This window comes from Myotis nattereri, assembly GCF_964212035.1.
Source record: "Myotis nattereri genome assembly, chromosome: 9".
NCBI classification, from domain to species: Eukaryota; Metazoa; Chordata; class Mammalia; order Chiroptera; family Vespertilionidae; genus Myotis; species Myotis nattereri.
The window spans coordinates 72,236,831-72,249,556 of NC_138084.1; the positions used below are offsets into that span (position 1 = coordinate 72,236,831).

Below are 12,726 nucleotides of genomic sequence, written 5' to 3' on the forward strand. Positions count from 1 at the left end.
AACCCATTTGAGGAAAGATTGGGAACTGGGCATTTTGCTTGTTTCCTCGACACCGAGCCCTGGGGGGATAGCCGTGGCAATTTCTCTCATGCACTACCAGTTAAGAACTGCTTCACTGTTTGCTACAGTCCTGTGGGGCTTGTGAATGCAAGCTCAGTTGGCTATCAGATTCAGTTGTCCCTTGGGCAGCATAAGCAGAAGATGGGGTGCTGGTCATGTGCACAATCTCCTTCTAGAGACAGGTTGGCAACCTGGTGTACAGTTAGAGGAAGCTGGAGGAAAGAAAGTGGCATACATGCTTACCAGCTCCCCCGGTGCCATGGAGGATCACAGCCAGGCCCTACATGGGTGTAGCTAGACCCTTGAAGATGGACACTCAGGTTGCAAAGTATAGAGTCAATCCTCTTCCAGGAAAATACTGGGGGGTGGGCATTTTTGCTTTCTCCCTCTGTGGTGAGGCCCGTTGGGACAGTCACATGGAGTGCTTATGCACCCGTTTAGAACGGCTTCTATTTTCTATGGTCCTGTGGATCTTGTGGATACATGTGCCATTGGCTTTCAGAGGTAGACATTTTTTTAGGCGGGGTTCTGTCTCTTGAGTGGCAGGGATGCTAAATTTTCAGTCCAACTCTTTGTTCATCATGGAGGAGCTGGGAATTGGGGATTTCCTTAAAATTGTATGACACTGTACCAGGGATAGTGTTTATGGAGAGAATGTGTCTCAGCCTTTCCTACCCATTTTGATGTGGGTATTTTCTTAGTTGCCTGAAATATAAGAGTCACACAGCTACTTTCTGCATTTCTTTCAGAGGACTTGCTCTGTGTGTGCTTCTGTGGGATGAAGGACATTCAGAAGCTTTCTCTGTTTCCATCTTGATCCCTCCTACTAAGTCAATCTTGATGCATTGGTTAAGTAGCAACCCCATTAATTGAATATTATAATTGTAATTTAGAAATATAATTCTTTTCTTAAGTTTACTTTTAGAATGTTTGTTGCTACTGTATAGAAATACAGAGATTTTTGTATATTGACTTATATTTTGCAACCCTGCTAAACCCATTTATTAGTTTTCAGTTTTTTGAAATTAGATTTCTTAGGACTTTCTATATATAAACCATCTTTCTCAATCTGGATGCCTTTTATTTATTTTTCTTGCCTAACATCCCTTGCTTGAACCTTTAGTACAATGTTCAATAAAAATTATGAGAGGGACATCCTTGTCTTGTTAATAATTTTAGGGGAAAATCACTCAGTCTTTCAATATTAAGTATAATATTAATACAGTCTTTCTTTTGGTACTTAATTGATTTCACATTTGGGAATCCTATGGGCATAGTTCTCAAGAAAAAGCTGTTGATTGGCCCAATGAAACAAAAATCATTTGGCTTTTGAAAGTCAGTTTCTTAAGGATAAATGAATAAGTCAATAGAATTCATATTAAGAATCTATATTATGATGTAGATATGTACAAATTACTGGCCTAGTCATGTGTTACAATGATACCAATTACATATGGTAAAGCTTGGTTATTTTTAGTCAGAGTGATGATTATATTACCCAATACAAGCAAAATATTTTTCTACTCCATATACTGTTAATTAGTCATTATACAGATAACTTGCATATGCTACATCTATTAGGGCTGTTTAAGACAGTCTGTGATACCCATTAGGATGTTATAGTTATTAATTCTTCCCATTTTGTATTGGTTTGTGAACGTCAGAAATTTATTTCTGGCATGACAATGTATAATGTGTCAATTTTCTTTTTCTGAATTCCATTGTTTGAAAAGAATAGATGTCAATATCTGCTTTTTGCCAGAATCTCCTTATATAATGTCATTGTGAATTCAGACATTTCATAAGCATGAGATTTTTTCGTCTTACAGTGATTAATATGAGAATACACTAGTTTTAAGATTTACATATATTTGAATTTTTATAAATATATTAGAATATTCAGACTCTGGGCCTTCTAAAAATAATGAAAAGCATTAGTCAAAGTTTCTCAGTAGCTTCATGATAATCCCTTAAGTAGCATAATTACACTTTATTCAAGAGACACAATACAGTAACTGTTTAGAGTCTATTGCTGCATTTTAATATCTCAAATCCATAATGAAACTGGGGTCACTAACCACAGGAAATTCCTGTCTCAATATGTGATAAAGATAGTGGATACATTGCGATCTCTTTGCAGCCATTGCTTCTTTTCCTTCTTCAAGGACAATATCCTTACCAAAGAAATTGGTGGGAAAAGTGAAAAAGAAGAAAACATTCTGAACTTCTCTAAGATATACCACTTTTGAGACCAAGCCCTCGGGGCAGATGGTACTCCAATAAAGGAGAATATCCCTCCGCATGGCTAGTTCATTCCCTACACGGCAGAGTTAACAAGAAATACCAAGTGAGACTTGCCAAGAATTTAAAAAGACTTGCCTTAGGTCATTAAAGATTTTATACTAATGCATATATCTGATTCAATAACCAACTACATTTAATATGAGAAAAACTGACATAATTTTTAAACAATTTGAGTTACAATGCAAAACTTTCTCAAACAGCCATTTCAATCTTGTTTTCCTTAAAATTAGAGGACATGGTTTGCCAGTTCCCATCATTCTTGTAATACCTCTAAGTACTGGCAATCTCTTTTCATTCACTTTTTATTATCATTTCATAAATGATAATAACTTGTATTTATAATTCAAGTCCCAAACAAAATCCTGGGAGAAAAACCTCGTGTGTTATTTTTAGAATGGTCATCTTAGACTATCCTTTATTTATTGATTTTTATTTCAAAAAATTCTTTATTGTTGAAAGTATTACATATGTTTCCTTTTCTCCCGATTGTCCTCTCCCAGCCTGCCTCTGCCCCCCAGTCTTGGCCTTCACCCCTCCCCGCCATTGTCTGTGTCCAGTGGTTATGCTTATATGCATTCAAGTTTTTAGGTTGATCTCTTACCCCCTCTCACCCACCCTCCCTCCCTCGCCTTCCCTCTGAGGTTTGATGGTCTGTGATAATTCTCTGTCTCTGGATCTATTTTTGTATATCAGTTTATGTTGTTCATTATATTCCACAAATGAGTAAGATCATGTGATACTTATCTTTCTCTGACTGGCTCATTTCGCTTAGCATAATGCTCTCCAGGTCCATCCATGCTGTTGCAAATGGTAAGAGTCTTTCCTTTTTACAGCAGCATAGTATTCCATTGTGTAGATGTACCACTGTTTTCTAATCCACCCATCTGCTGATGGGCATTAAGGCTGTTTCCAAATCTTAGCAATTATAAATTGGGCTGCTATGAACACAGGGATGCATAAGCTCTTTCTGATTGGTGTTTCTGACTTTTTGGGATATATTCCTAGGAGTGGGATTACTGGGTCGAATGGGAGTTCCATTAATTTTTTGAGGAAACTTATACTGTTTTCCACAGTGGCTGAACCAGTCTGCATTCCCACCAGCAGTTCCCTTTTCTCCACATCCCATCAGCACTTGTCATTTGTTGATTTGTTAATGATAGCCATTCTGACAGGTGTGAGATGATACCTCATTGTCATTTTATTTGCATCTCTCAGATGATTAGTGTTTAAACATTTTTTCATTTGTCTCTTGGCCTTCTGTATATTCTTTTTCAAAAAGTGTCTATTTAGGTCCTTTGCCCCTTTTTTTTTATTGGATTGTTTATCTTCCTTTTGTTAAGTTGTATGAGTTCCCCATAAGTTTTGGAGGTTTAACCCTTATTGGATGTCACATTGGCAAATATGTTCTCCCATGCAGGAGGTTTTCTTTTTGTTTTGTTGATGGTTTCTTTGGCTGAGCAGAAGCCTTTTATTTTGATGTAGTCCCATTTGTTTATTTTCTCCTTCCTTTCTATTGTCCTAGGAAATGTGTCAGTAAACAATTCTATGAGCTATATCTAAGATTTTGCTGCCTGTGGAATCTTCTAAGATTTTTATGGTTTTCCATCTTCTGTTTAAGTCTTCTATAAATTTTGACTTTATTTTTGTGTATGGTGTAAGTTGGTGGTCAGGTTTCATTTTTTTTGCATGTATCTGTCCAATTTTCCCAACATCATTTATTGTTGAGACTGTCTTGAATTCATTGTATGCTCTTGCTTCCTTTGTCAAATATTAATTGAGCATAATATCTTGGGTCGATATCTGGGCTCTCTGTTCTGTTCCATGTGTCTGTTCTTGTGCCAGTACCATGCCGTTTTGAGAACAGTGGCTTTGTAATATAACTTGATATCTGGTATTGTGGTCCCTCCAACTTTGTTCTTCTTTCTCAAGATTGTTGTGGCTATTTGGGGTCTTTTTTTAATTCCAGATGAATTTTTGGAGAGTTTGTTCCAAGAGTGTGAAATATACTGTTGCTATTTTAATGGGGATTGTTTTGAATCTATAGATTTCTTTGGGTAGTATGGACATTTTAATGATGTTGATTCTACCAATCCATGAACACGGTATGTTCTTCCATTTGTTTATGTCTTCCTCTATCTCTTTTTTTTTCAATGTCCTGTAGTTTTCCAAGTACAGGTCTTTTACTTCCTTAGTTAAGTTTATTCCTAGGTATCTTAATTTTTTTGGTGTAATGTAAAATGGAATTTTTTTTTTTTAGTTTCTCTTTCTATGAGTTCATTATTGATGTATAAAAAAGCCATAGATTTCTGGGTATTTAGTATCCTGCTACATTGACAAATTCATTTATTAAGTCTAGTAGCTTTTTGATGGAGTCTTTGGGATTTTCTATGTATAATATCATATCATCTGCGAATAATGACAGTTTTACCTCTTCTTTTCCAATTTGGATGCCTTTTACTTCTTGTTTGATCACTATGGCTAGCAATTCCAGTACTATGTCAAACGGGAGTGGTGAAAGTGAACATCCCTGTCTTGTTCCTGTTCTTAGGGGAAACGAGTTTAGTTTTTGCCCATTGAGTATGATGTTGGCTGTAGGTTTGTCATATAAGGCTTTTATTATCTTGAGGTATGAGCCCTCTAATCTCACTTTGCTGAGAGTTTTTATCAAGGGTGTTGGAATTTGTCAAATGCTTTTTTTGCATCAATTGATATGATTATGTGATTTTTATTTCTCAATGTGTTTATGTGATGTATCACATTTATTGATTTGTGGATATTTCACCATCCTTGCATCCCTGGAATAAATCCCACTTTGTCAGTGTATAATCTTTCTAATGTAATGCTGGATCTGATTTGCTAGAATTTTGTTGAGGATTTTAGCATCTATGTTCATCAGGGATATTGGCTGTAATTCTCTTTCTTTGTAGTATCTTTATCTGGTTTTGGGGTTAGGATAATGCTGGCTTCATAGAAAGAGCTTGGAAGTGTTCCTTCCTCTTGAATTTTTTGGAATAGTCTGAGGAGGATAGGTTTTAGTTCTTCTTTGAATGTTTGGTAAAACTCCCCTGTGAAGCCATCTGGACCAGGTTTTTTGTTTGCTGGAAGTTTTTTGATTACTGCTTCAATTTCATCAGTTGTTATTGGCCTATTCAGGTTTTCTGATTTTTCCTGATTGAGTATTGGAAGTATTTTTCTAGGAATATCCATCTCATCTAGGTTGTCCAGTTTGTTGGAATAGAGTTGTTTGTAGTATTTTTTTTTTTTTTTACAATCCTTTGTATTTCTGTGGGTTTGGTTGTTACTTGCGTCTTTCATTTCTGATTTGTTTTTTTTTTGGTCCTTACTCTTTGCATCATGGTGAGCCAGGCTAGAGGTTCATCAATCTTGTTTATCCTTTCAAAGAACCAGCTCTTGGTTTTATTGATCTTTTGTATTTTTTTTTTTGGTCTCTATGTCATTTATTTCCACTCTGATCTTTATTTTTCCTCCCTTTTGCTTACTCTGGGCTTTTCTTGTTGCCTTCTTTCTAATTCTTTAAGTTGTAGGATTAGATAATTTATTACCAGTTGCTTTTCGTTGTTGTTGTTTTGTTTTTGAGGTAGACTTGTAGAGCTATGAACTTCCCTCTCAGGACTGCTTTCACTGAGTCCCATGGGATTTGGATTGTTGTGTTTTCATTGTCATTTATTTCCAGGATGTTTTTTATTTCTTCTTTGACGTCTTTGGTAACCTATTGTTTAATAGCATGCTATTTAGCTTCCAAGTGCTTGATTTTTTAAAATTGTTTTTTTAGTTGATTTCTAATTTTATGCCACTGTGCTCTTAGACGATGCTTGATATGATTTCAATCTTCTTGAATTTGAAAAGGATTTGCCTGTGTCCCAATATGTCGCCTATTTTTTAAAATGTCCCTTGTGCACTTGAGAAGAATGTACATTCTGTAGCTTTAGGGTGAAATGTTCTGAAGATGTCAATTAGTTCCATCTCATCTGGTGAGTTAATGATTGCTATCTCTTTGCTGATTTTTTTGGTCTAGAGAATTTATCTCTTGATGTCAATGGTGTATTAAAGTCCCCTACTATGATTGTATTGCTGTCGATCTCTCCCTTGATACCCTCCAGAAGCTTTTATATGTATTTGGGTGCTCCTGTATTGGGTGCATATTGCCAGATTTATATCCTCTGGTTTTATTGATCCCTTTAGTATTATGAAGTAGCCTTCCTAATCTCTTTTTATGGCCTTCACCTTGAGGTCTATTTTGTCAGATATAAGTATCGGTACCCCATCTTTTCTTTCATTTCTTTCTACCTGAAATTTTTTTTTCCATCCCTTCACTGTCAGTCTGTATGGTCCCTTGTTCTGAGGTAGGTCTCTTGTAGACAGCATACTAGTATATATGGGTCATGTTTTCTTATCCATTCAGCCACCCTATGTCTTTTGATTGGAGCATTTAAACCATTTACGTTTAAGGTTATTACTGATAAGTACTTATTTGTAGCCATTTTTATTCTTTATGCCTGTTCCTTCTATTTCTTCTTTTTACAACAGTCGCCTTTGCATGTCGGCATTGCTGACTTGCTTGTAATAAACTTCCTTAGCCTTTTTTTTGTCTGTGAAGCTCCTGATTTCCTCTTCAATTTAGAATGATAGCCTTGCTGGATAGAGTATTCTTGGATTCAGTCTCTTTCTTTGTATCACTTTGTATACTTCATTCCATTCCCTTCTGGCCTGATGTGTTTCTGTGGAGAAATAATTTGATAGTCTAAGGGAGATCCCTTGTAGGTAACTTTCTGTCTCTCTCTTTCAGCCCTTAAGATTCTCTCTTTGTCTTTAACATTTGCCATTATAATTATGATGTTTTTTGGTGTGAGTCTTTTTGAGTTCATCTTGTTTGGGACCCTCTGTGCTTGTGTGACCTTTTTCTTCCACAAGTTAGGGAAGTTTTCTGTCATTATTTCTTCAAACAGGTTTTCTAATCCTTGCTCCTCTTCTTGTCCTTCTGGCACCTCTATTATACGGCTGTTACTTCATTTCATGTTGTCCCAAAGCTCCCTTAAACTCTCCTTCTTTCTAATGTTTTTGTCCAATCGCTGTTCAGATTGGGTATTATTTTTCTATCCTGTCTTTTAACTCACTGATTCGGTCCTCTGCTTCTTCTACTCTATTGAAACCTTCCATTGTGTTCTTTATTGCAGCTATGTCATTCTTCATCTTCTCTTGTTTCTTACACATGGTGAATTCCTCATCCAGACTTTTGAGCATTCATATAACCATTACTCTGAATTCTTTCTTTGACAAATAGCTTGCCTCCATTTCATTTCATTCCTTTTCTGGCAATTCCTCATTTCCTTTTCTTTGTTGATTGTTTCTTTTTCTCCCCATTTTCACTGTCTCTTTCTGGCTCTGGGAACTCTGCTTGGGGTCCGAGAGGTTAAAGCTCCTAGTGGTCCAATGATTCAGGACTTGCTAGCCGAGAGGCAGGGTCTGCCTTGAGTTTCATACATTTTTGTCTCTGCTCTGAATTATATCCCACTCTCCCATGGCTCTGGTCCCTCAGTTTCTGCTTCAAATACTTGGGGTTGGCAGGGGCACCTGCACAGTTCCTGTGGTGTGTGACTCCCTGTGAGGGCCCAGAGCCCTCTGGCATGCAAGTCACTGTGTGGCCCCAACACCCAAGGCCTGATGGCACCCTAGATCCCTCTTCCATTGCACCTTTAGCGTGGTCCTGTGACCTGTGGCTGGGTGCATCGGTCGTACCGGAAGCTCTGTCCTGGGCCTCGGGTTGAGCATGCACCAACTGAGGGCTCTCTCCTGGGCCAGGGTGGAGGGTGTGCTGGACTGCAGCTTTGTACTGGGACTGGGAATGGGACAGGGCAGGGGTTCAGCTGGAGACCTAAAGTGCGGGATCCTGGGATGCTGGGTCTGGGCTCCAGTGAGGAGGCGCAGCTTGGGAGGTCTCTCTGGTGTGCACTCACTGCAGATATCTGGAAGCCCACGGTGTGGGTACCATGCTACTCCTTGCAAAGGTATGGTGGTGGTCCCACACGGGTTATGGCTAGCAAGCAACTCCCCTGCACTGGTTCATGGCAGTGTCAGAGGTCAGTCCAGGGATTGATGTTGCTGTGATCCTGCCCTCTGCTACTCCCCCTTCAAGATGGTGTGGGTTCTGTGCCAAAGCTGTGCGGGCCTAGGAGTGCCTGCGGTGGCAGCAGGGCCTCCCCATCTAGGAGAGCTAGATCTGCCAGTCCCCGGGACTCCTGTGTTATCTAACTGCCCCTCACTCATCCACACTCACACCACACATGTCCGCACACGCTCCTCTCACTCCTTTCCTCCGTCACACTTTCTCTCTCCCTGCTGTCCTGTAGGCAGCCATGTTGATCTCTGGAAATCTTTATTCATAGAGAGGCATTTATCATTGATACAGAGAAAAGGCCATTATTTAATGTGGAGTGATAGCATAGTAAAGCAATCATTATAATTATCTTTAAAGGTCATTTTGGCAGATAACAAGCTAATCAGCATCAAATATATTGAATTCTACATTAGAAATATAATGATCTTTGAAGTAAAAATAGAATCCTGTGTAATAAAAACTTAGTAATATAGTAACGATTATTCAACTAATTAGTAAGTAATATATTGTAATCATTTATTGGAACATTATTGTGAGGCATAGTTAAAATAATCTTGAATGCTTGAAAAATTCTTATGAAAAATAGAAAATAAAGAGTTCTTACCAAGTTTGCGATGATATAATGGTAGCCTTTAACATGCTTTCCAACACTCACAATCTGTGAAGATATAAGGAAATAAAAGAAACCAATTAAATTTTACTGAATGATTATATTTTTAACAGTAGAATTTTAACCTTTTTAGCATAATTCCTTATAGAAGCTGATGAGAAAATGACACCATTTTCCTTATGAGAGTGAATTATCCAAATGAATAGTTTACATATTTATATTTATAAAAGGTTAAGTTACTGTCCATCTGTCCGACCATCCATCCATCCAACCAATCGACCGACTGTTCGGTACCTATGATGTACACTAGCAATTTAAAAATAAACATTGACTTGCGCATGTGTGACACATATAAAGCTCTCGCCGGCACCAATCACACGCGTGTGTTTTGACCTGTCATTATTGATCATGAATTTGGTTGTTATTGTTGACATTGTGAAGCTGAAAGAAAGCAGAAATTTTCACACCCATTTGAGGGATCATTCCATTGATTCAACGGATGATGCCAAAAAGTAAAGTTTTCCCATAGAATTTCTTAATAGTATTACTCCTACAGGAATGCCTTGTCATAAATTAAAGTTGAAAGTAGGTGCAATCATCATGCTACTGAGAAATATTAATAGTAAATGGGGTCTTTGTAATGGTACTAGATTTATTATCACAAGATTGTGACCTAACATAATCGAAGCTGAAGTATTAGCAGGATCTGTGGAAGGAGAGGTTGTTCTGATTCCAAGAATTGATTTGTCCCCATCTGACACTGGCCTCCTATTTAAATTAATTTGAAGACAGTTTCCCATGATGCCAGCATTTGCGATGACTATTAATAAAGCACAAGGACAAACTCTAGACAGAGTAGGAATATTCCTACCTGAACTCGTTTTTGGACATGGTCAGTTATATGTTGCTTTCTCTCGAGTTCAAAGAGCATGTGTCTTCAAAGTTGTAAATACTTCATCACAAGGGAAATTAGTTAAGCACTCAAAGTGTTTTTACTCTTAATGAGGCATACAGGGAGATATTAGATAAGTTTAATCAATTTATCATTCATTGTTTTTATCAATGTTGTTTTTATATGATATTTTTGTTGTTTTTATATCATGTTTTTGTTGTTCTCATATCATGTTTTTGTATCATGTCTTTGTTGTTGTTATATCATGTTGTTATTGTTTATTTATTAATCAATTTATATATTATTTTCATATACATTTTACTAATTTTCTTTCATCTCTGACACTTCTGTTATAGAGAAAGGGCGAATAGTGATATTAAAATATTTCTCCTAAGTAATTTCCTTTCAATGTTCATGAATCTGTGCACCAGGCCACTAGTATTTCTATAAAATATATCTACACTAATAAAAGAGAAACATGGTAATTGGCATATGACCGCTACCCTTCCCATTGGCTAATCCCCCTGTCACTCACAGAGTAGGGCCAAGATATGCAAATTAACTGGCAGCCAAGATGGCGGCCGGCAGCCAGGCAGCTGATGCGAACAGGGAGGCTTGCTTGCTTCAATGACGGAGGACTCCAACGTTCCCCGCCTGACTTGCCGGCCTCTCAGCTGCAACTCTCAGCAACTATGTTGCGAATAAAGAAGCTAAAAAACCCCCAGAAACCTGCTTTACTCAGCGGAGCTTCAGCCAGCCGGACCGCAACATTGTATCAAATACAGAGGGTAAGCAAAGGCCAGAAACCTGTTTTCAGCAGCCCAGGCCTCAGAGCTAAAGCTTGCCCAGAATAAAAAAAAGAAAAAAAGGAGAGGTTGGGAGCTTCAGTCCCAGCCTGAAAATAGCCCTCAGCCCCTCAGCCAGGCTGGCCAGGCACCCCAGTGGGGACCCCCACCCTGAAGGGTGTGTGACCAGCTGCAAACAGCCATCATCCCCTCACCCAGGCTGGCCAGGCACCCCAGTGGGGACCCCCACCCTGATCCAGGACACCCTTCAGGGCAAACCAGCCAGCCCCACCCATGCACCAGGCCTCTATCCTATATAGTAAAAGGGTAATATGCCTCCCAGCACAGGGATCAGTGGAGCCGCGAGGCCTCCCGGCACCGGGATCAGCGTGACAGGGGGCAGTGCCCAAACCCCCTGATCGCCCTGCAGCTCTGTGTGTGACAGGGTGCGGCGCCCCAACCCCCCCGCCCCCCACGGGCCCTGCTCTGTGTGTGATGGGGTAGAGCCATAACCTCCCCATTGGCCCTGCCCTGAGTATGAGAGTGGCGGCGCCCCAACCCCCTGATCGGCCCTGCCCTGAGTGTGACAGGGGGCGGTGCCCCAACTCCCCTATCGGCCCTACTCTGTGAGTGACAGGGGGGAGCTCCTCAACCCCCTGATTGACCCTGCTCTGTGCATGACAGGGTATGGAGCCCCAACCCCTCTGATGGGCCCTGCTCTGTGCGTGACAGGGGGTGGCGCCGCAACCTCCCCATCTACCCTGCCTTGAGTGTGACAGGGGGCGGTGCCCCAACCCCCCAATCAACCCTATCCTGAGCGTGACTGGGGGTGGCATCGCAACCTCCCAATCTGCCCTGCTCTGTGCATGACAGGGGAAGGCGCCCCAACTCCCTAATCGGCCCTGCTCTGAGCCCCACCAGGGGCTGCACCTAGGGATTGGGCCTGCCCTCTGCCACCCGGGAGCAGGCCTAAGCCAGCAGGTCGTTATCTCCCGAGGGGTCCCAGACTGCGAGAGGGCACAGGCCGGGCTGAGGGACCCCCCCCCTCCCCCCCGAGTGCACAAATTTTTGTGTACCGGGCCTCTAGTACTAACATAAGAAGCTTAAAACGATTTTGTTCCAAAAAATTTAGATGTACTTAATTTACTGATAATTTATACAAATGCACAATAAATTGTTAGATGTCTTCAACTGGTAAGAATCATTTTCTGAGTAGATTGAATTACTGTTGTGAGGAGCAAACAATATATTTCTGAGGTCAATTTCTGTTTTCAGATACCTCTAATACCACAAAAGTTAATTCTCACTTGCATATGGGTATAGCAGTATTTTATTACAATAAAGAAAATAAGGAGAAGACATCATCAGTGTACTTTCTCTCTCCTAGATTCATTTTTTTAACCTAAGAATGTTTTTTAGGAAGTTTTAGGAAATTAGAGACACAGACATTTTTAAGAAAAATAAATAATAGGATTATTTAAAAAGTACAACACTTTCTGCACTAAAAATTAAAACTCTTATTTTAAAACTGAAAAATTCCTTCAAGAGAAAATTTAATAACAGTTAATAGTGAGCAGCTTTGTAACTTCATTGGTCAAATGTAACAAAGTAATATAAGATTTTCATGTACTTTCATAATTAAAAAAGTAAGTTGTTTTTAGCATTTTATTATCCTCTAAAAATAATTCCTTTGAAAATTAGTGACTTGTGTATAAAATACAGGAAAACCCTATTTAAATGTTCTTAGCATTTTAATATCCTCTATAAACATTTCTTTGTAAATTAGTGACTTGTGTATGAAATACGGAAAACCCTATTTAAATCCTAGGAATTGTGTTGGGAAACAGTTTTGTGCACATGGCTATCGGTGAAATGGAATCACTGCTTATTTCATCTTTTCTTTTGGCTACACCTAAGACCTCTTCTTTGTCTTTAAGTT

At 39.2% G+C, this 12,726-nt stretch overlaps 1 protein-coding gene across 2 annotated transcripts in view; it reads right to left on the reverse strand.

Annotated features, from left to right (window-relative positions):
- The window catches only part of GRIA4 (glutamate ionotropic receptor AMPA type subunit 4), a 407,857-nt gene that overhangs the window by 91,137 nt on the left and 303,994 nt on the right, over positions 1–12,726 (reverse strand). For both annotated transcript variants that reach the window (XM_081100459.1, XM_081100460.1), the window contains exon 6: positions 9,105–9,158. In XM_081100459.1, the coding sequence (XP_080956585.1) occupies positions 9,105–9,158 (54 nt within the window). The remainder of the gene's footprint in view (positions 1–9,104; positions 9,159–12,726) is intronic.